The sequence below is a fragment of the Artibeus jamaicensis genome, unplaced genomic scaffold, assembly GCF_021234435.1.
Source record: "Artibeus jamaicensis isolate MK-2021 breed Jamaican fruit bat unplaced genomic scaffold, CSHL_Jam_final scaffold_1964, whole genome shotgun sequence".
Classification (NCBI taxonomy): Eukaryota; Metazoa; Chordata; class Mammalia; order Chiroptera; family Phyllostomidae; genus Artibeus; species Artibeus jamaicensis.
In genome coordinates this window covers 22,068,245-22,090,911 of record NW_026522030.1, presented here as the reverse complement: position 1 = coordinate 22,090,911, position 22,667 = coordinate 22,068,245, and the positions used below count along the sequence as shown (strand labels likewise).

The 22,667-nt window shown below is 56.3% G+C and overlaps 1 protein-coding gene across 4 annotated transcripts in view; it reads right to left on the bottom strand.

The window, feature by feature from the left end:
• CNTFR (ciliary neurotrophic factor receptor) overlaps window positions 1–22,667 on the bottom strand; it is a 37,427-nt gene that overhangs the window by 12,072 nt on the left and 2,688 nt on the right. For 2 of the 4 annotated variants that reach the window (XM_037151639.2, XM_037151641.2), the window contains exons 2-4: window positions 17,395–17,504; window positions 5,404–5,488; window positions 820–1,053 (exon numbers count right to left, since the gene is read on the bottom strand). In XM_037151639.2, coding sequence (XP_037007534.2) covers window positions 820–1,053; window positions 5,404–5,488 — 319 coding nt within the window. In that variant the 5' untranslated portion in view covers window positions 17,395–17,504. Of the gene's footprint in view, window positions 1–819; window positions 1,054–5,403; window positions 5,489–14,357; window positions 14,576–17,394; window positions 17,505–22,667 lie in introns of those variants that run through there. The other 2 variants (XM_037151640.2, XM_053656559.1) reach the window with 2 other exon arrangements.

Sequence of the window (22,667 nt, the reverse complement as noted above, 5' to 3'; positions counted from 1 at the left end):
AGCTCCAACCGTCCCCTCCCAACTCTCCCAACCCTGCGCCGCCCCGGCCCCGGTCCTCATCCTCTCCGCGCCTTCCCAACGACAGCCTCCTCCCGTCCTGGCTTCACCCTATCCAATCTGCTCTCTTCGCTACAATGAAAGGAATCTTTTAGGAACTTAACCTGATCTTGTCACTTCCCAGCTTCTAGGATCCTGATCTCCTTGTTCCCACCTTCCCCCATTTCATGCCCTCCCAGCCTCTGAGACCTATAGTTACAGTCGGCTCTCTGCCAGAAATAACTTTTTCCAATGTACCTTCCAAACCCTCTAAGTCTCCACACACCTCTCACTCGAGGAAGCCTTCCTTCTCCCCTGGGCCTTCCTGAGTGCCCGCACCCACACCTACACAACCACAGATCCCGTTTTGCTCCGTGAGGCCCTCATGGCCTGTCCCTGTGAGAGCACAGAGACTGTGGCTGCTCCCACCCCAAGCTGTCGCCCCAGGGTTACTCCCCACCAGGCTCCAGATGGTCCATGACCTGCCCCCCACCTCTACCCATCTTGTCCTAAGAACAGGATTTCAGGATCTCAAAGACCACAAGGGCTGGGGGAGAGATACATGTACAGAATGCCCAGGGCTCTGGACTCGGTGGGCTGGGCTGGGCTCAGAGGCCAGAAGAGCAGACTGGGACAGAATCAGAGGGCAAGGTTCCAGTAACTGCAGCCCTCCTCCCGCCACCGCCAGGAGGGTACCTGGTTCTGGGCTAAGGGTCTGGGCCTCACTGACAACCTCTCTGAGTGCAGTAGGAGGTCAAAGGAGGGGGTGGGGGCAGCACTTACAGCCCACATGTAGGAGGACTTGGTGGCGCGGGTGCCAGGAGTCACGGTGGAAGCAGGCGTAGAGGCCACTGTGGCCCAGTTCCAGGCCACGCAGCACAAGCTGAGAGCCATTGAGCAGGTCAGGGGCCAGGTCAGTCCCGTTTACCCGCCACGTCACAGCTGCATCCCAGTTGGCTGTCCCACATGGCAGAGTCACGTCTGAGCCCAGGCGCTCGTACTGCACGTGGGGTGCCTCTGCGGGGGTGGAGAGGGCACAGAGCAAAAGTCACAGGTCACGGCCATGTCCAGCAACCACAGGTGAAGAGTGGGGAGGCCATGTCCAGCCCTCTGATGAGTGGGGAGTCCTGGCCAAGAGGCTCCGTGTCTGACAGTGTGAATGTCTTGGAAAGATAAGTGTGCAAAATGTCCCTGTGGCTGTGCAAGTGTATGAGTATGTGTCTCCAAAACTGTGTGTGAATGGGCTATCGTGTGTGTGTGTGTGTGTGTGTGTGTGTGTGTGTGTGTGTGTGAAAAAGAGAGATGGAGGGAGGGGAGGAGAAAGACTGATTGATTGATTGATTGTGTAGAGTACTAAGAGGTATTTTTTTTCAAGCATCCATTTTGTTGCTCCACTTTATTTATGCATTCACTGGTTGTTTCTTATACATGCCCTGACTGGGAACTGAACCCGCAACCTTGTGTATTGGGATGGCACTCTAAACAACTGAGCTGCCTGGCCAGAGCTACAGTGCTGGGAGGCATTTCAGAACTCAGGGAAAACCCAGCTTACCTCCAGTCCCAAGGTCCTTTAAAAAGTTTTCCTGACCCCCATGACCCTTTCCTCTTACCACCAACAGGCCCAGCCTCAGTCACTGACATCTGCTACCCAGGCAAGCTGGAGTGAGGGGCCCCATTCCTGGACTCCTCTCTCTGTCTTTCCCCATCTGTTTCTCTTCTTCATCCTTATCTCTTTCTGTCCTGCCTTTCTCTCCCTCTCTCCCACTCTGGCCCCCCTGACAAGCGCCCCCCGCCCCCACCAGCCATCCAGAGCTTGGGCAGCAGCAGGAGAAGGGAGAAAGGGCCCAGTGGGAAGACTGGAGCCCTAGGGAACTCCTGGCAGCTGTCAACTCTGAGAGGCAGGAACTACGTTGGCCTGGCCGGGGGTGGGGGAGTGCTGGGGCTGAGAGAGCTCTCTCCTCTCCTGCCCCCAGGAGGAGCCTGTCAGAGCCAAAAGCAAACCCCGGCCTTGGCCTCGGCAACCCAGGCGTGATGGACGGAGCCCTGGAGACTGGAGTGGAAGGGCGGGAGGGAGCACCTGTCGAGAGGCTGCGCTAGGTGGGGGAGGCATGTGGGACAGAGAAAGTCCCAGACCCCTATCTACAGACACCAGCAGAGAAACAGGCATGCGAGCCGGGAGATGCAAATCTAATCTCCGCATCCTGCCCCCCAAGCTGGAGGGACAGATGCTTCCCTGGTCCCAGCCAGATCTGTGGAGTGAGGATGGAAGGGGAAGAATGAGAGGGAGGGGGGTTAGTGGGGGGGGGCTGTGGGATCCCTCGTTAACACTCGCTCAAGTCTCCCCTCAGAGAGCTACCCCACTGAGTTGGGGAATTTTCAGAGGCAGTTCCTGTTAACGAGCCAATTAAGTTGGGCCAGTGGCCCCTTAATTAGACTTGTTAACACCATCAGGACAGCAGGGGGTAGGGATCCCCCTATGTCACCAGCCACCCGCCTCCGTCGCAGCCCCCTCCCCGGCACTGCTTCTCTCTGTGCCGGGACATCTGTCCCTGTTTGTGGCCTCGTCGGTCTCCCTGTGCTGGGGTCTCTCTGTGTCTCTCCCCCGCCGCTAGTCTCCGTCTTGCCCCTCTCTGAGCCTCCCTGTCCCTGTCAGAGGAGAGGGAAGCAGGAAGCCCAGCCAGCCCTGACCATTCGTCTGTGGGGCCTGGGACCAGCCGAACAGAGGATGAACGGGGCGGAAGGGCGGTGGCTGGGGGCCTTGGAGGCCACAGCTGTGAGGCTGGACCAGAGACTGAGTGGGGGCCTCTCCCTGACCAGAGGCCCAGTGTCCACGGCTCAAGCCATAGAGCCCCCACAATCCACCAGCCCTAGCCATTGAGCCCCCTTCCAGCCTCCTTTCCAAAAACCTGGAGCTTCCAGGAAACATGCCAAGCCCCTCTCTCTGCACCCCACCCCCCAGCAGAGACTCTGCGTCCAGCTGCCTGAGGAGGAGGCTGAAAACTGACCGTTGGGGAGGGGGTGTGGCCATCATGGTCCCAGCAGTAACACGTCAATGCTGACCAACAGCAGCTCAGAACTAGCGCAGACCCAGGATGGTCCAGGGGCCAGGTCCAAGCACACGGTGCGGAAACAGTGACCCAACAGCACAACAAACACAACAGCAATCCGGTAACTCTTCCCCACTGTCCGCTGCCCACCTCACAGACAACATGGAAGCACAGCCCCATGACAATGACAAACCAACAATGTAAGGGCAGGGCAGGGATGAAAAAATGACAATGCAATGACAGAAGACAACCACAGGCCACAAGGCAGAGGCAGAGGGGGCAACGTGATGTGACAATCACACAGCGTCACACCGTTACAGCAACACAACAATGGCAATACACACAGCCATGCAACAGCTCCAAAGATGGCAGCGACCTAATCCTTTGTTTCTGGACAGCTCTCCCCTCACCCCATGGGTGCCCCTACTGATGTGCTGTCCATTTCAGAAATTAAATCAAGCAGCAGGGGGAGGATGGGGTTCTTGGCCCTGACGCGGTGACAAATGCTCCAAAGGAATCAGCTGTGAAAAGGTTGTTAGAAGCCAGGATGAGGGACAGAGATGGGATGAGGTCATGGACACAGAGAGCACAGAGGGACAGAGCCGACGGCTCCCTCGCACCTGCACACACAGGCTCACATGGGGACCACATGCCGGAAACAGTCCCCCGGTGTCCTCAGCAGCTTCGCATCGCCACACATGTAGGACAAGGACAATCACCGCAAGGAGCAAGCACACACAGGACAACCATCCACAGGGTCACAGACACACAGGGATGCTAGGGACACTGCCCCACCTGAGGGACGGTAACACCTGATACAAGGTAACATGGGTGCACAGGAAGGGCACCGTCATTCAGAACACAGTTACGTATGGGGACACAGTCTCACACACGAGGAGACAGTTCAACAGGGATGCAAACACACACGCAGAAACAGAGAGAAACTATGACGCGTGGGGTACAGTCTCAACCACAAGGACACACACAGAGACAGACAATGTCACACCGGGGCACAGCCCGTAAGGATGCAACCACCAAAGCACACTCAGACGGGGGCATGGTCTCACCCACACGAGAACACAGCCTAATGCACCAGAAGAGCCTCACATACTTGCAGAGAGGTGGCCTTGGTCCCATGTGGCTCTGCTTTATACACAAGGCAGGGGCCAGGTCAATGGTAGAGACCACTGCAGGCCTAGACAAGTCAGGCTGGCACAGAAGCCCAGGGCAGGCTGACTGAGGTGGGAGGTCGATGGGCTGACCTAATACCACTCCCTTTGTTCCCTGTCCACTGGGGAGCAGCCATGCAGGCAGGCCGGGCTCTCCGGGTCTTAGTGTTAGACTCACAAGAAGAGGCCGCAGGAGCTTTGACCCACCGTCATCCTTGAACCCACAGCCTTGAGGGTGGCAGAGCTCAGCCATCAGGGTCTGCTCTATGTCTGAGGCTCAGAGATGCCCCCACCTTCTCCAGTTCTAGCCCAGCCAGCTGAGGTGGGGGTGGAGGGGGCAGAACACATCCAAAAGGGGAGCTCCCTGCTCCTGCAGTCTCGTTGGAGGAGTTTTGAGGTCAGCCCTCATCCTGATGCAGTTGTGAGATGTGCGGCCTCAAATGCAGTGAAGGACTGGTGGCCAGGTTACGAGGGTACCTGTCTCCCAGCAGGTTGCAACTCCCTGCACTGAGAGGGCTGTGGGGAGCCCTCTCTGGACACTGGTAGGGGGAGGGCAGGAGGCTGCCAATGGCCTTGCCGGAGAAGTCCCTGCCTCCTCCAGCCATTCCGCTCCAGCTGACTCGGTGACCAGCCCCCTTCTTTAGTGGGCCAGCCCTCTCCCACTTGTCACCCTGCCTGTTCCCATCTTGTTCTCAGTCTACCATCTCTGTCCCCGTATTTCCTCTAGAATAGGCAGAAGCATTCTTGTCCACTGTCTCTTCAGTGCTTCCCACCACACACCCCAAAACCCTAGGGAACCCCATTTCATCAGATGCTGTATAAGGGCCCTAGCCACCCCTAACTCCCACCCCACCTGGCTCTACCCTTTATCCATCCTAGTGGGAAGGGGGACAGACCATCCCAAGACAGAGATGCCATCAGCATGAGACCACCCAGGAGGGACTGGAGGACAATGCCTATGAGATGACATCACAGGTCAGCCCGTACATCAGTGTCCCGTGACTCACGTCCTCCTGGGTGTTCATGGTGGTGATGCTGGTACATGTCAGTGTGGGCTCTGGGGTCAGTGGATACAGCTATACCAAAGAAGGTCCATGTTCATCTCTGGGAGGGGTTGGCAGGGACGGCCACCCCCGCCCCCCAGCACTCACCCTGCGGACTGTGTCTCTGGGCGTAGACGATGGCAGTAGCGACAGCAAGCACAGCACAGCAGGCCCATGGGACAGGAACAGCCATCTGTTGGGAGAAACAGGGAGAGTGCAGGGGGGTGAAGGGGCAGCACCAGCCCAGGCAGGAACCTCCTAAGGAGCAGCCCCTTCTCAGGCAAGACTGGGAAATCCCAGCCCTAAGGCCCGGCACCTTGGCCCCACATGCCATTCTTAATGGGGCTCAGGATCCTCTTTCAGGCCATAGAAAACAACATTATTGGCATCTGTAGGCAAAGGTTTGCTAAGATGGCAGGAGGCAACCTATAGCGGTCTGCTGCTTGATAAGGCTGCGGGCTGCAGGAAGCAGTCAACCACGGATGAGTTACAGAACATGGGTAACGTTAGGGCTGTTCTTTTAAAAAAAAAAACCCACAAAACTTTACTGGTGAGGTTGGCTCACTAGCTATAAACATCACAGAAAGAAAGGGTAATGTTTTAACTTAGTTCGAGGTCTATACTTCTCCAACTTGCTTTTAATGGAAGGTCCCTGGCTGTGCCCCTGGGGGGAGAGCCCCAAACCTGGATGCTCAGGAGCTCCCCAGATCTGCCCCTCAGTGAGCCTTGCCAGTGGGCTCTGGGGAGTGCAGAGCAGCAGGGTGCCAGCGCAGGGGTCCGTGGTGACCGAGGTCAGGTGTGGCTTTTGCTTTAGTGTGCACCAATGATGGAGAGAAGAGTGAGGGGTTTTCACACACAGGTCCTTGTCAGGATCCCAGTCCACCCTCACTGTAGCCACATGCCCAGGAGCCTGTGGCCCAGAGCCCAGCAGATGTGCCTCAGCGTTTATGCAGGCCCACATGGGCACACAGAGCACACTCGGGACATGTCCCCGGAACCCAGGATGGACCCAACCGCCCCCCCCACACTTACTGACCTGGAATGGGCCCAGCTGTCCCCTCCCGACCCCATGCCAGCGCACGCTTGTATCTGAGAGCAGGGAGATAACTATTACCTTCAGAAAAGGCTCCAAATATGACTCTCCCAACCCGGTCTGAGGAAAGGGAACTTCAACCAGACAGAAGGAGAGACCCAGAGAAGAACACTGCCAGACTCCCAACCAGACACTGTCAAAGGTGTGGCCAGACACAGAGCAGAGACACTGCCCAAAACAGTGAAACGTCCGGCAGAAACAGCTCCGCACAGTGGGAGTTAGGCTGGGGGACTATGAGGTACAACCAGGCAAAGCCAGAGAACAGCTGATACACAACCAAAGGACCCACCGGAAACAGTATAAAAGACTCAACCAGACATGAGCCGACAGGGCACCAGAGAAAGAACAAGAAGCACAGGCAGAGAAACCATCAGTAACACAGCCAGAGAGCCGGAGACACTGTTGGAAACCATGCCAGAGAAACTGCCTGACACACAAGCAGAGAAACCCCAGAGAAACTGACAGACACAAATAGGAATACACCCAGAAAAACAGCTAGAGAGAGAGAACCAGAGACAGAGCCAGATGCTCAGTCAGGAAGTATCCACACCACTAGAAACACTGCCAGAGACACTCAGACACACAGTCAGACACACTGCCAGACACAGCCAGAGCCACTGTCAGAAACACTGCCAGAGAGACAGCCAGAGACACTGCAGACAGCTAGAGCCGGAGCAGACCAATGTGGGTGTCAGCCTGTACCAGTGGGTGGGGGCGTTCGAGGGACTTTCACTTCCGAGGCTCCTTAATGGGAGCAGGCCCCTTCCGTCTGTGGCTACGCTTGCCCCTCACCAGGCGAGTGCCCCTTCCGCCCTGGTTTTCCTCCAGCCACAGCTGCAGGTGCTCTGACTGCCCCTCCCTGGCACGGCTCATCTTTCTAGGCCCCACGTGGCCTTGGCTCTCCCCCTCATGGCAGTGGTTCCTGGAGCCTCAGCTACCACTTGGCCTGGCTCCTGCCCCTCAGCCACTCCCCCATCTTCAGCTACTCCTCAGGTCCAGGAGGTTAAGACAGTGACCAAAGTCACAGTCAGCAAGTAGTGGGGCCAGGAGATGAACTCAGGGCTGTTTGGATTTAGAGCTGGTGCTAGAGAGAGAAACAAGAGCTGGTTTCCCACCTCACCCTTGCAGGTGGCCCTCAGACCCTCCCCCACCCTCTCAGCCATCTGCCCGTCTTTCTCCTCACAGCCAGGAAGATATTCCACCTCAGTGCCACCCACTGCCCACCACATGGGAGCAGGAACCTTGGCACGGGGAGGCAGCTGGGCAGGCGGAGTGGATGGAGATTAGATCACAGAATGGGAGCAGAGGGATGGGGCGGGGCACCGGGCGGCCCTCCGCTCCCAGCTGCTCCCTGGTCCGAGTTTGGTGGGGAGGGCAGGGGCGAGGAGACAGCCTGACATGGGTGTTCATGCATTCAAGCAAACACACACACATTTGGGCCCCCGCAGTGGGGGATGGCTTCTTCATCAAAGTCGCCTCCATCAGCCCGATGAGTTACTGTAAGGGCCGGGCCCTGGGCCAACGGGGCTGCAGCCATGGGAGACGGGCGCTGCTGAGAGAGCACTGCGGAGAGCGGGGGATGGGGTGCCCAGACTGACACCGCACGGTTGGGGACACCCAGAAAAGAGAGGGACCCAGGGAAGGGGGGCGCTGAGACAGGGAGAGAAGGAAAGCCAAGCGTGGAAACCGAGAGAGACAAGAAGGGACCGAAATGGAAGAAGAGATGCAGGGAGAGAGATGGGGAGCACAGGAGGTGGGCAGAGACTCAAGGGCAGGAGAGACAGGAGAGAATAAATGACAGACGCCCTGGCAGGGCCTCTGGGCCACCCCTAGAGCGTCTCGCTGAGCCCGCCCGGCTCCCCCAGTGTGAGGGACGGTGTCGGGGCAGCAGTCCGGCCAATGCGTGACAAGGAGTGCGGGGCCTTCCTGGGGACTCTAGGACTTCCCTTTGGGGATGAAGGAGCCTGGTCCTCAGGCGATAAGGGCATGTTAAAACCCCTCCCTGTCTCTGTCCCCCAAATCCAGAAAGCCCCAAGCCCATTTCACTTCCCCTTTCTCTCAGAGTCCCAGCTAGGGAAGTCCCAGGTAGAGAAGCTGCGGCCAGAGGCATCCGGGTTGCCTATCCCAGGGCAAAGAACATCTTTTCCGGGAATTTTCCAAATCCACATCCCATGGCTCTGGGATGGATCTGGAGGATGAATCCCACAAAGTCCCAGATAAGGTCCACTCAAACTGGCCCAGGCTCCTGGGGACCCCTCCAGGGCCAGCCTGGCCTCCAGCCCCAGCCCAGAATGAGGAGGGAACGGAGGGCACCGCAGTAGCAAGAAAGGAGCCCAAAGGAGCCCAGTGCCTGGCAGCCCAAACTCCTGTCGGCACAAGGAGCCCAGCACTCTACCTGAAAGAGAACCCGAGTGTCACCGTTATACACACACAGGTGACACATCAAGAGACAAATCCCGAGCCCCCAACTTACTGTCACTGCAGCACCGTAACACAAAGACACCACTACACATTGCTGGCAACACCAAGTATGAACAACACAGTTGTCCAGCTCACGGTGACATGCGGATGTTGACAGTCACTACACCGACAATAGTGCAGTGACAGCCACACACAGTGACACCAACAGGGCAGTGATACCTGTTGACATTGACAGTCACAGTGACAATAACCTTGAAATAAAAAATTCAACAAGACTGACAGGCACAGAGAGTAACACTGACAGTGATGTCCCCAGCACCACGGGAATGTTAATAAGATGTAGTAACAGTCTACAGTAATACTGACACCATGGAGGCTGACAGTCACCAGCAGTGACAATGACAGATACAAGTGACAGGCTCCAGATCAGGAACCCCAGTTACCCAGGTTCTGAGTCTGGCTTTGGATCCAGGGCCCCCTCACGTCCCTCTTGCCAGCCCCAGAGGGACTGGCAAGGTCGCAGTTGCCCCGTGCCCCACCCTCAGCCCCCACCCAGGTGAAGGCAGAACCTGAGGAAGGGCAAGTGCCAGCTGGGAGAGCCTCTTTGCATCCGGGCAGAAGCAGGCAGTTAGCTTACACAAGACCCGCATGGGAGGCCCTGTGCACCACTGACCTCGGCCCAGCTCTGACTGTGTACGTGCTGATGTGCCAGAAGCAGTGTGTTCGGAGCTGCAGGGTGGCGTGGGCGTGGGTATGGGTGTGCTGGTGGTCAGACAGGCTCGGTCTGGCCCGGACAGTGAGTGAGCGAGGAGGCCCCTGTGGCACCTTCAAGAAACTGAGATCCAACGAAGTTCACTGGCCTGGACTTCCCCCATGGCCCAGGGTGGGTGAAGCCAGAAACATTCATCTGACGGAGAGCAAATGGCTGTGGAGATGTCACCCACGGCAGAGCCAAGGTGACATCTCCACAGCTTCCAGTCCCCCTTGGCAACCCCAGACTCCAAATGCTTCTGTGTGAAGGAAAAGGCACTCTCTCCTGGGGTCTCATTCCCCCCTCCCCTCACAGCAGCCCTTGGGGGTCCATCCTGGGAACAAGGCAAGAACTCCGGATAGGACACAGCATGAGCTAACTGACTCGAAGGCCCCAGACCTGCAGAGGAATTAGAGCAGAGTGAGAGAGACACCTACACTGGGAGATGGAGAGAAAATGAGAGAGCAGGGCAGAGACAGGGACGAGGACGTGGTGGGCAGGGAGGAACTGGCCCGGGGGGGCCTGGGAGAGACAGTCCTGGCTGGCGGGAAGCTCCAGGACGGGGAGGAGGGGCTGAGGCCAGGAGGCCCCCAGATCCCACCAGGCCTAGGCAGCCTGGACAGCGTGGGCGGTGGGGGCGGGGGCAGAGGCCTGAGCTGTCCAGAGGCTGGGGGTGGGGGGAAGGCTGAGGAGGGAGGTCTAGCCCCTGGCAGCTGGCCCGCAGGCCCCCCACCAGGGAGGGGGTGGGACCGGGTCAGGGGCCAGCTCCTGGGCTGAGGCGGCTGGCCATGGGGTAGGCTCCCACTCCCTGTGGCGTCTCTCCCTCCTGTCTGAGTCTCTTGTCTCTGGCTCTTTCTCCTTTCTGAGTCCAGATCTGGCCCTGCTCTTAGCAGTCAGTGCCCCTGCTTCAAGGGGACAGGACTCGGAAGCCGTGCCTGGGTTCAGGATTCAAGCCTTATCTCTTCCTGGGCTATCGCAATCCCACACACTCCAGAGGCAAACTCCAACGCCCAGAGAAAAGGATCCCACCCAAACATAGGCGCCCTTCTCCCTCACATAGAAGGGGGCAGAAGAAGCTGAGCACCACTGGCGGGGGCAGGAGGGAGGCAGGGGGATTGGTCCCCCAGCTCCAGCCTTTGGCTGAGGTTGTGGAAAAGGAGGCAGCCCGATGTGAGTGAGTTGGGGGGGTATCCGCACCTGCTGCTGTGACCTCGGCAGCCCAGCCGGAGATGGGGGTGGGGGGGCGACAAGAGGAGGGGAAAAGACAAGATTCCGATGGATTTTGGCAGCAGCCTAGATTCTGAGCACTCAAACCCCCCACCCCCAGCCTCTTGCACCACAGGGACCCTGAGATCAGCATGTGCATGCCCTGCCGCACGTGTGTGTGGGTGTGCTGTGGGGGGGAACTCTAGGTCCTTCTATGATGAGCCTGGATGGCAACTTGGAGCTGTCCTGAGGAGGCGGGAATCTGCATCCCACCAGCCCGTGCTCACATGTGGAGCCACACTCCAGATGGGGGGCTGCCTGGTGACCTGGGCTTGGGCAGCCCTCCAGGTGCAAAAGGTCTGGGCTTCTTCCCTCCAAAGTCAACTGGTCCAGCTCCCTGCCTCTCCAATGGGGAGCAGGAAGGGACAGCGAAGTTCCTGTCCTTCCTCTGGGCACCTGGGCTCTGGACAGCTTCACAGACCCTGAGGCACAAGCCCCAAATCCCCCATCCCCTAATCCCAGTCCAGAGTCCTGGGGTTATGAGAAGGATCTCTCTATATAGAAAAGGCCCACACACCAGTCGGGTTAATTCTGTCGTGAGAAGGGGCTGCTCCTCTTGTAGGGACCAAATGCTGCAACAGGAGGTTAGAGAGCTGGAAGAACTCCATGAAAGGTGGGGGATGGGCGGGGCAATGGGTTTGAATGAGAATTCTCTTAGCTGATGGGGGCGAGGGCTCAAGGGCTCAAGGGCTCAAGGGCTCACCATGGATGAGGCAGGGGCAGGATGGAGGATATAGGGCCTTCCATGGAGACAGAAGAATGGACAGAACAGTTTTCCAGATTTGGGGCCTGAGACAAAGACCTATTTGCCTCAGCATCTTTCACTATACCCCACCCTTGGCTCCATCACTGCTGTGGTGCAGAGACACCCTCAAGTGCACACACAGAAGCCAATGCTTCTAAGCTTGTGTACACACACACACACACACACACACACACACACACACACACACACACACCGGGGAGGCTGGGAGGCAGTGTATGCAAAGCATTGGTTTCTGACAAAAAGAACTGAAGATGGTCTCCCTGACAGAACAGAGCTGACATGAGAACAGAGCTGACATGGGCTGGGGGTAGAGGGGAGGACAGAAGTTTCAACTGTCTTCTTCATGCAAGTGTCCTGTTCCCCCCACTCCCCTAACATGCACGTACACTGCACACACTCTGAGGAAGCTTCTGGTCTGCTGGGCAAAAGCAAGCCATCCTTCCTCCCCCTTACTCCCCTCTCACAGTGGGGAAGCCAGAGCAATCTGTTCCTGATGGGTAAACACAGGCATGAGTATGCGTGCACACATGCTCACACACACACCAGCGATTCGGAGTCACACAACAGCCAGTGCTCACTCCACCCTGAGTCCTAGCACACACTAGGGCTCTTACAACCACCCAGCAGAGTTCCCCCAAAGCCCTGACCTCTACAAACACACAGCCGGAACTTTAAAGACACACCCAAAAGCCCCGTTCGGACGCCGCCGACACTCAGAGTCCACCGTCACGGCCACACACCACGGCCTCCCACATGGACACCTGCAGCACAGCCTCGCACACACTGGTGTGTGTGCACACACGCACTACGGTCACACACAAACTCTCTCACACGTGCTCACTCAGAACAGCGATGGTCTCACATATGGATACCATCACACATTCGGAACAGGCAGTCTTCCTTCCACGCAGATACTATCATACCTCCAGAAACTGAGGGCTGCCCCGTCACCCTCAACCTCTCACACCCTTAACCGGCAGTGGGAAATACCGCACACTCAGAACTGTGACTCAGTGCTGGGACCTCGGGTTGCCCAGGCAGTGCCTGGGGGGAGGGAGATAAAGCTCAGAGTAGCCTAAGGCAGGAAGGAAAAGGGAAAGAGGAACTTTGACAGTCCCTAGAAATGAGGAAATAGACAATTACTCCCTAGTCTAGTGATTCTCAACCTTTTTCATCTCATGGCACACATAAACTAAAGACTAAAATTCTGTGGCACAACAAAAAATATATATTTTTGCTGACATGACAAAAACAAATAGGTGTAATTTTGATTCATTCACACCAGACGGGTACTGTTGTGTTGGCTGTTATTTTTTTATTTGACAATGTAAAGGAAAAAAGGTTAGTGTCCCTGACTAAACAGTTAGGTACTGCACATTTTACAAATTCTTGCGGCACGCCCGTTGAAAACCACTGCCCTAGGTAGCTACTTCCTCCCCTAGTGCCCACGACACCAGCATCTGAGAATGAGGGGAGCTCCAGGCCAGACAGGAGGGGCGAAGAAGCCCCTGGGTGAAGAGATGGTGGCACTGGTAGGAGCGGGGGCCAGAAAACTGCAGAAACCAGCTCACTCCCCAGGCTCCGACTGCCACCCTTCCACACCCCCTCTTCTCTGGGAGGAGGACCAGCAGCAGCCCTCAGCCCAGCCATCTGCTGTGTGAGTTCAGGCCTCTTTGAAAGCTCCGAGCTCACCACCGACTAGAGGGCACCGAATGTCAGGCCTGGTTGCAGGAGGTGAAGGAAGGGGAAAGAGACGGGGCCTCAACCTCAACCCCCAGCCAAAGCACTGTCATCACTGTCAGGCCCAAAGGGAGGTGGGGACAGCACTGCCAAGCTGGCACTCCCCTGAGTAACACTGAGGACAAGAATCCTTAAGTGTCCTTGGACCCTGGGGCTCTGCACCCTGCCCCCCCCCAATCACAAGAAAGGACACCAAGTTGCTGTCCAGGCAGAATGGAATCCAGGCTGTGCTGGCCAGGCCCCTAGCAGGGAACAACTGGCAACGCTGTTGACACCCTCACCACTTGCCACTCCAGGTGTAGCTTGGACACTGATGCCCCATCCTAAAGGGAACCGGGTAGGGCTCCGTGGAAGTAAGGCAAGGGAGCAAACCCCAGGCAGCAGGACCCACAGAAAATAGGTAGGGCACTCCCATAAAGCCCGGTGGTAAGCAGGCAGTGGGAACAAAAGAGATCAGGCAGTAGGGTTTAGGGAAACCAGGTAACGGAGCCCAAAAGAACACAGGCTGTGTGCACCAAATGAAACCAGGCAGTGGGGACTAAAGTTGGCTAGGACACGGGGACAAGTGAAACCAGGCAAGAGGCCCACAGGATGTGAGAAAAGGAAAGTGTCAGGAGCTCATCCCTCTGTCTAGATGTCACCCCCACACCCTGGGCCTCTCTCCCAGTAGCCCCCTTCCCACCCAGGTGGTGGTCTCCTCCCCCAGGCCAAAGGACACGGTCAGAGCCCCCTCTTCTGTCATAGGCCTGGTCTGGCTGCAGTCACTGGGCCCCCTGCCCCATCCCTGAGACCTCGGGAAGTCCCAGTCCCTCCCACCGGCTGCAGAGGTAGGGGGACTTTGGGGGGGAGAAAGAGGAGAGACAGCTTGGCAGGGGGAGCGCTCAGAGCAGCCACAGGGGGCGGGGGCCGAGAAAGGAGCGGGAAGCGCTGAGGCGGGCTGGCTGGCTGGCGGGCGCGGGCAGGGGCGTCTCGGCCTCGGCAGCGGAGGTGACAAGTTGTGCGGCTGCGGCCGCGCGGCCACTGACCTGTGTCCCCAAGCAGGCGCCCCGTCGGTGTCTCTGGCGCTCCGTGGGTCGGCCCGGCCTCTCGCGGGCATCGGGCCCCCGGAGCTCGGGGCTGGGACCCGAGCAGCCCGGAAGGCAGAGGACCCCCCCCCCACCCGAGAGTCCCGGCCGGTGGGCGGGCGAGGGGCCGCGCCGAGCTGCGAGCGAGGCGGCGAGCGAGGCGGTGAGCGGGCTGGGAGGAGGGGAGAAAGGAGCGCGCCGCGAGCGAACGAGCGAGCCAGCAAGCCCAGCGAGCGGAGAGAGCGAGTGAGGGACGGCAGGCAGTGAGGTCATCCTTTGAATCTAATTGTCTGAGTCAGGAGGAGATGTGGCACTTGATGCAACGAGAGGGGAGGGGGAAGGGACCCTCTAGGCTGCGGACCCGAGCCCTTCGTCAAACCCAGGGGCAGCCAGGGCCTACGGGGCCCCGCCCAGGTTGAAGTTGCTTGAGGGCCACTCGGACAGACCCCTGCTTGTCTCAGGACTGACCTCTGCTGCCAGGGGCAATCAGTAAGCCCTGAGAAGTGGGGCCCAGCCCCACACCACCCACAGAGAGTGGCAACCTTCCTACCCTGGGTGCGGGGTCATGGAGACCCCCTCCCAAGCCCAGGTCACCTCCCTGGATTTCTGAGGGTAATGGGTGGCCCCCAAACCACCTTAGCTCATATTTCTGCCCTCTGAGGATAAAGGGGGAACTCCAACCAGCCTTCCAAGTTACCTTCCTGCATTTAGGAGCATGGAGTCCCCAGCTGTATTCCCCAAGTTATCTCTCCCACGGGAAATCTGGACATTGAACCCCAACTCACCTTCCTGCCCTCATTGTCACTCAGTCCTCCAACTACTGTGATTTGGGGGGGGCATGAAGACCCCTTCCTGACCCCAAAGCCTCCCTATTCTACATGCCCAACCTTTCAGGAAGGGCAGGATCCCAGCCAGACTCTCAGGGTCCAGGAGCTGCCCCGGAACCAAGCTGCTCCTGTGGTGGGGGTTGGGGGGGTGGGAGAAAGTCCAGATGGCAGCTGGTCCTGGGCATGTCAGGTGTGCACACCCAGGCACGCAGACACGAGCACATGCACATGTGTGCACATACACACAGTGGGGGGAGCAACAAGCAGCTGGGGATGCTCACACCAAGGGCCACACGTCCCTCCCCTCGCCCCCATGGGGGAGGGGTGATAAATATTTCAGGGGCTTTTAGCTCTGAAGGGGCTGAAGCTGGGGGAGGGAGGGGGATCCACAATGCCTGATTAATGGGGTTACGGGCTTGGATCAATCCCTCCACCGCTGCTCCCTCCTCCCCCCTCCTCCCTCCCTCTGCCTAATGCGCTTTATCAGGAGACGCTTTTCTAACTTGGCAGCGTCGGGTGTTTTAAATAGACCCATTTAGAGCAGGGGTTGGGGGAGAAAGGAAGGGGAGGAAGGGAGACAGAGATTGAGACAGGCTGGGAGACAGAGACGAATCAAGAGAGAGAGAGAGAGAGAGAAGCTCCAGAAAAGAAAGACTGGGAGAAAGACAAAAGAAAATGCAGAGATATGGCGATGAGAGAATGGGGATGAGACTCCCACAGAGGCGGAATTTGGGGGTGTGTGATGAAGGGAGGCCGGAGGAAAAACAGGGGCCAGGGAGCAGAAATGGCAAAAAATAGAGACAGAGACACGGAGAGAGGAAAGGAGCCACTGGCAGTGGGAGAAACCCGAAGAGAGGCTCTCTGCAAGGGCTGAGTGCTAGCCTGGGAGACAGCAGATATCTTTTACTTCCAAAAACAGTTTTTCATCCACTTTGTTAAATTAAAAAGCTGTTTTTAAAGTGGAGCTGGAGGTGCTGCTGGGAGAGGGTGGACAGAACTGCCAAGTCCTCCTTCCAGCCTCCTCAGCCTTCACAGAAGCTGCCTCAGCCTTAGCCCCCTGGGGGTGCTCTCCAGCTCCCCTGCTCTTTGCTATCCTCTGGGATCCCTGGGGACAGGGTCAGGGCATCTGAGCTACTGTTCACTGGCAGGAAGTCCTTCCTGCTGTCTGGCCTCAGTCCCTCCTGTTGCAGGGGGCCCATTCTCTTGTCTGACCACTAGCCTGCGTTTCTCCAACTTCTGTTCCAGCTCCCTAAGGTGTTCCCAATTTGGAGGGGGGAGGATTATGTACCCTCATAGCTCGGTAGCTCACTTTCCCAGCAAGCCCTCAGACCCCTCCCAGGTGTGCCCCCTATAAATATTTATTATCTATTATTGTGTAAATCTGAACTTCTACCAGACACCCCACTCCATGTCCTTTGGTCCTCTGGGAACAGTGAAGATGGAAGCTTAACTCTCTACAGCCTCTGCAGCCTCCCTTCCTCCCCTTCAGAACCCCAGCTCCATGTTAAGTCTCTTTAATGGCCATGTGTCAGCCTGGGATACCCCACCCTACCCTGAACAACACCCCACTCCTAGTTCTGAAGGGTCATTCCCCACCACTCCCGGGCCGGGAAAATGGCCAGTCTGTTTGGGAGCTGAGATGAAAAGCCCGGCTGCCCTTTGTGGGCCTCTGGCGGGTTTTGGACAATAAGCCCTTCCGTTCCGCTCCAGCGCCTCAATTCCTTGGACAACCCCACCCCCGGGCTGCCAATCCAGGGGCCTTGCCTGGACTGAATGAAAGGCGGGGAGAGTCGGGTCCAGCCCTGGGGCTGGCCCCAGAAGATTTTGGACTTTCTGACCCCCCATTCCACCTCCTCCAAACCCAGCTGCTTCCCCAGTCAAGCCAGAGAAATGCTTTGGGGGCAGAGAGGGAGCCAGACAATGCGAAAGAAACATACTCCCACATCCAGGATTCAGTCCCTTCATGCGGAACCCGGTTTTCTGACCGGGTTTCACTCTTGCCTGTGTGACTATGGGTGAGTCTCTTCCCCTTTATGGGCCTGTTATGAGAGCATGAAAAGCCTCAAGAGGAAGAAGACGGGAGGAGAAGAAAGGGATCCGAGGCCCTCCTTCACTCACGTCTGCCTGATGCCCTGAGACGGACCTGCCTTGCCTGGGTCCCCAGCACATACCTCTTCACCACTGGCCGCACACCGAGCACATCAACGTCCTCCTCCTCCAGACCAAACTCTTCCTGAGACTTCCAAAACCAAGGGGGCGGATGATGTGTCAAGGCTGAATTCTAGAAGGGCAAAGGGCACAAACCAGAGGTCACAGAGGAGCCACAGGCCTTAGTCCAACTCAGAGCTCGTTCCACACTCACAACCCAACCATAAGAAGGAGAGACAGGGGCAGGCAGCAGAGAAGCAGCTAGAAGAAGAAAAGTTAGGATAATCCAAATTCTGTCTGGCACCCCTTCCTGACCGACTTCAGGTTCTGAACCACAGGGACAAACGGAGGCCAGAAGCCAGTGGCTGACGCCACATAGGACACACTTGCATACTCACCCACAGACGATCCAAAATCTCTACACAACCAGTTCACAGTTGTGAACACAATTACCTCCACATCACACATATTTTCACATGCACACTCAGAGACACACCACATGACCATCCCCTTCCTCTGCCTCACGGCCACTCTGATTTATTGAGCATCTGTTATGTGCCAGGGACTGTGGTAGGCACTTTATACGCACCATTCCACTTAATTTTCTTGAGTTCTCCATGAGGTAGGTTCTAGTACTACTCACATTTGACACTTGAAAAAAAAACTGATATTCAGGAAGGTTAAGTAACTTGCCCAAAACCACACAGGCTGATTAGTTCCAGAACACAGATTTGAGTCTTAGTTCTAAAGCCTTTCTGCTATACCAATCTGTCTCTGCAGATTTCTCTCTTACCTGTGCAGTGCCTTTTCCAAAAATAATACAGTAACAGCTAATACCTTTGCAGGACCCTTGCTGAGCCAGACACCATGATAAGTACTTAACATACATTTTTGCACCGAATCATCAGAACAACCTTCAGAGGTAATCCTGTTTACATTTCCCAGAGGAGGAAACTGAGGCTCAGAAAACAAAATCGCCTTGCCCAAAGTCACACAACTCAGTTGTTAAGGGAGCTGGTGTGGTACTCAGGACTGTTGTGAAAGCCCCTAAGTCTTCTAAGAGCTCCAGTTACTTAACAGAGCACCCACCTTCTACAAGACCCTAAGAGATCCTCAGGGTCCCCATGTCCTTCTTTCCCAAAAACTGGTCCCAAAGGTATGATCAGGTGCCTAAACACATACCCATGAGAAAGGAACTCCATGTCATCCAACTCTGCCCAGCAATGCGGGGAAACCACCAACTAGGGAGAGATGGCCGGAAACTAAAACAGGGTGTCAGAGACAGGTCGGCCGGGGGTAATGGATACAGACACACCAAGGGATGAACCGAAGGGAGGGAGGCAGAGAGGAAGACAGAGACAAGGACACACATCAGGCCAAAGAATGACAGAGTTGGCAGAAAAGACAACGGAGGGAGAGTGGGGGACACGTGGACATGAAAAACACAGACAGAGCCACGCTAACACACACAGATACAGAGACACAAATGAAGCCATCTGACCTTTGCAAGAAAAAAACCTGTGAGAGCAAACAAGGCACAGGCTGTGTGTGTAGTGTGTGCGTGTTGGGGGGGGGGCGTGCAGTCTGTATCGCCACGCAGATTACACCAGCTGCTTCCAGCAATTTCATCTGATTAATAATAAATGCCCCATAATTACAGCCTCTCCCCCAGCCCTTCTTCCTGTTTTTTGTCAGCTGCTGCCAGGCCAGCCCCCTACAGACCCCATGGCCCCCTCCATCCTCACCTGCTGCCTTCTAGGGGACTGAAAGTACATGAGCTGGTAGAGGAGGCCAAACTCCCAATCTGAGGGGGAATATCCACCTCCCAATCTTAGATTAATGCCTTCTGCCTCCAAGCAAAAGGTCATTTCCCTTAGGTCTCACTCACAACTCTCTCTCTCCCCTCAGTGCAACCTGTGACCCTCAGCACAATCCAGCCTAGGGACCTCCATCTGGGACGCAGAGAGATGAACTCTGAACTGCCCTTGCCCACTCTTTATCACCCAAAGACTGGATGAAGTCTCCACTCACAAACTTCCCCTAGCCTTGGAACCCCACAGGCTCAAAGGAGAAAGGGACTAGGACAGGGGTCCCTACCCTATCATTCTGACCCAGGCAGCCCCAGAGTCTCTGCCCATTTGTGTACCCTCATGCTCTGGACACTTGGGGGACACTCAGGGGCTGCGCCTCCCATTCCTGAGCCCCTGTTCCCCACGAAGATCCACCTCCTTCCAGGCCTCCCACCCTAGCTCTCCAAGGCAGCTCTATCAGAATCAGCTGCGGGTTTGTGCTGATCTGTTTCTAATCGCTGGGGCCTGGTTCACGCTTGCCCCCCCACCCCACCCAATATTGATTCCATTATTTGGAGAGTCATTGACGTCAGGGGCCTGGATGGGTGCCAAAACCGCCTTTTCTCCAGCCTGGGCCAGGGCCCGGCAGCCCCCATCCCGTGATTTCACAGAGGGGCCCAGGTAGGTCAGCTCACAAGCCAAGGTCACATGGCATCTGACTTCAGAGGCAGGGCTCTTTCTACCTTCGGGAGACCACTGTGCAGTTCCCTTCTCCTTGGGAAGAGGGGCTACACAGAGGCCTGGGAGGTCAGAGGTCAGGTGGGTGTGTAAGACCCTCCTTGGGACCTGGACTCCAAAGAAGGGCTCTGGGAAGAAGGGATGTGGGCAGTGGCTCAGAAAAGTCTAGCACCACGCACTTATTTTGGAACATCCTGAAGCTGGACTTGAACTGACTACTTAAATTTTATGTCTGATATCAGACTTATCTCCTGATACATCTCAGAAGGAAGTTCTCTGCAGTATAAGGTAACAGATTACCCTACATGTTGCCATAGTATAATTTGACTAATGGACACTACTAGTTTTATAAATTTTTATTCCATAGAAAACAAAGGCCCTGTCTTCTGTGCATCTCCTGTCCATGCTGCCTCAGTTTCCCCACACTGTCCCAGTCTCTCCTGGCTCTGCGTCTCTCTGATCAATATGCAGCCACTGCGACAGCAGCCAACACTGGCAACTCCTAGGCTCTGGCTGGACAGGGTATTTTTAGGATCCGAACCCTGTGTTCTGAGATAGCCTCCATTAATAACCAATACAGACAGTCCGTGGTACCCACAACAGCCTCACAACCTCAGAGCCCAGCCTCGGAGGCCCAGAGATGGGGTCCATTGTCTCAGCTATGGTCCAGGAAAACCAGACCTAGACAAAGGGACACCTTCAGAACTGCATGGGGAGAGGACTTAACCACCTTTTGAAAAATCCTGAAGCTGGAGAAAGGACAGGGGTGACCTCCGACCTCTGCCACAGAATCAAGGTCATTGCCCTATCTCAGTCTCCCCTAGTCCAGAACTTTTCCAGGAAGAAGCTGCCTACCCTCTGCTCTCCAACCCTAAGTACAGGGAAGTCCTTCCTTTAGTCTAGCCTGCAAACTACGCAGGGATCCTTCAAGCCAAATAGGGGCATACAAATGTTGGGTCTCAAGCCACAAACCCCAGGAAGTCCCCACTCAAAGATTCATTCCTTAACATATATGGAGCACCTAACTCCTCCCAGGCACTATGCTGGGAGTTGGGGTTATGGTTCTGCCCGTGAGGGGCACTCAGTCTGATGGGAGAGAAAAAGATGTACTGTTTAATCAACACCACCCTCCTACTGTGTATCATCAGGTCTGTGCCAGGGGCAGTGTGTACCGTGGGGAGCAAAGCAGACCCAGTCCCTGGGTTTCCCACAGAGTTCATGGGCAATTACTATGCAAACTTGCTGAGTGTTATAAGGGAAAAGCACAGTGTATGGTGGGCAAACAGACTGCCCCCGTCTGGAAAAACCAATCCTCCTGCAGGACTGAGTACTCTTCAGTCCATTCCTAAACCTCAGGATCAGCCCCTGTGCAGGCCAGAATCACCGCCATAATCTAATTCAGTTTCTTCCGCAACAGTTCTGGCCCCAGTTTCTAGGAGCTGCTTCCCCACAAGTCAGGGTCTAACTCTGTCCTCACATCTGTCTCAGCTCCTCCTTCCACCCCTTGCCCATGCCCCCCCCAGAGCTCCTGGCTCTGTGACCCCCAAACCAGCATGGCTCTGCTCTTTGGGGGCTCTCTGCCCTCCACAGAAGCAAGGGGTTGACGACCTCAAAGCTCCTGGCCCAGAGGGAACCCTCGCCTTCTCAGCTCCTCCCCACAGGAAGCCAGGAGCCCTGGTGGGTGTGGTCATTCAGGGCCACAGGAGTTTACACAGCTGAAGTTCCATGGTCCGTATGGAGAAGGGGTCAGCTCTCTCTTCTCAGCCTATTTGCTCTCTGAGACCCCCCAAAACCAGGCACACATGGTCCCCCCCTAACCCATCTGCATTTCAAAGAAAATCCACTCCATATGTCTCAGATTCATTTACACTTCAACTCCCCAAAGGCAGAGAGCAGGGCATCTTGCCTCGAAGTTCCCCCACCCCCATAGGGGGGGCTGGAGAGCATGTGTCCCCTTCAGGGACAGGAAGCAGTTACAGCTCAGTCACCAGAGCCTAAGGGTCAGGTCCTGACTTCCTGGGGTCCCAAGGGCTGATAGTGTACCTCATGCACCCCACCCACTGGTCCCATAGTGGGAGGGCATCTAAAGCCCAGACAGTGACTCCAAAGGAGGTGGAGTCCTAGGGTTGGTTGCAACATCACCCAACACAGCTCCACCCCTCCCACCCCCCAGTCTACTGTTCTTCTGAGGAGTAGAGAGGGGAACCCAGGGCATTCCCTGGAGATGGGATAAAGGCTCAACAGGCATTCCAGGAGACTGCGATTGATAACAAAACTTAGCCTCTGCCCCTCTCTAACCAGGACGGAAAAGAGAGGCTGGGTTCTTATCCAGTTTCTTCCTCCAGCTACCTTCTCAGGGGCCGCAACCCCCCTTAGAATCAGAGATTCAACATCCTGAATGTCCAAAGGAGTCAGAGGTCTACCCCACACCAGATCAGCTTCACAAACTCCCACTGGAAGGATCACTGGGGTGGGGGCGATGTCTTGGGTGGACATGAGTCTTATTTCACCACACCTGACCCTCTCTACCACAGCAGGAATAGACCAAAACTGTTTCAGGGGAATGTGCATAAACAAGGCACATGGGAGACTCTCAGGGCACATATTACCCCTGTAACAAAAAGCTACTCAGACCTTCCCACCAAGAACCTAATCTCCTTGGGGAAGCGAAGGCAGAACAGTTTAACTGGGTGAGGATGTGGCCACACGTGTACCCCTCCCCTCCCCTCCCTGCCCTGCCTTTGGAGGGGACAGGTTTTGTAGCGGTC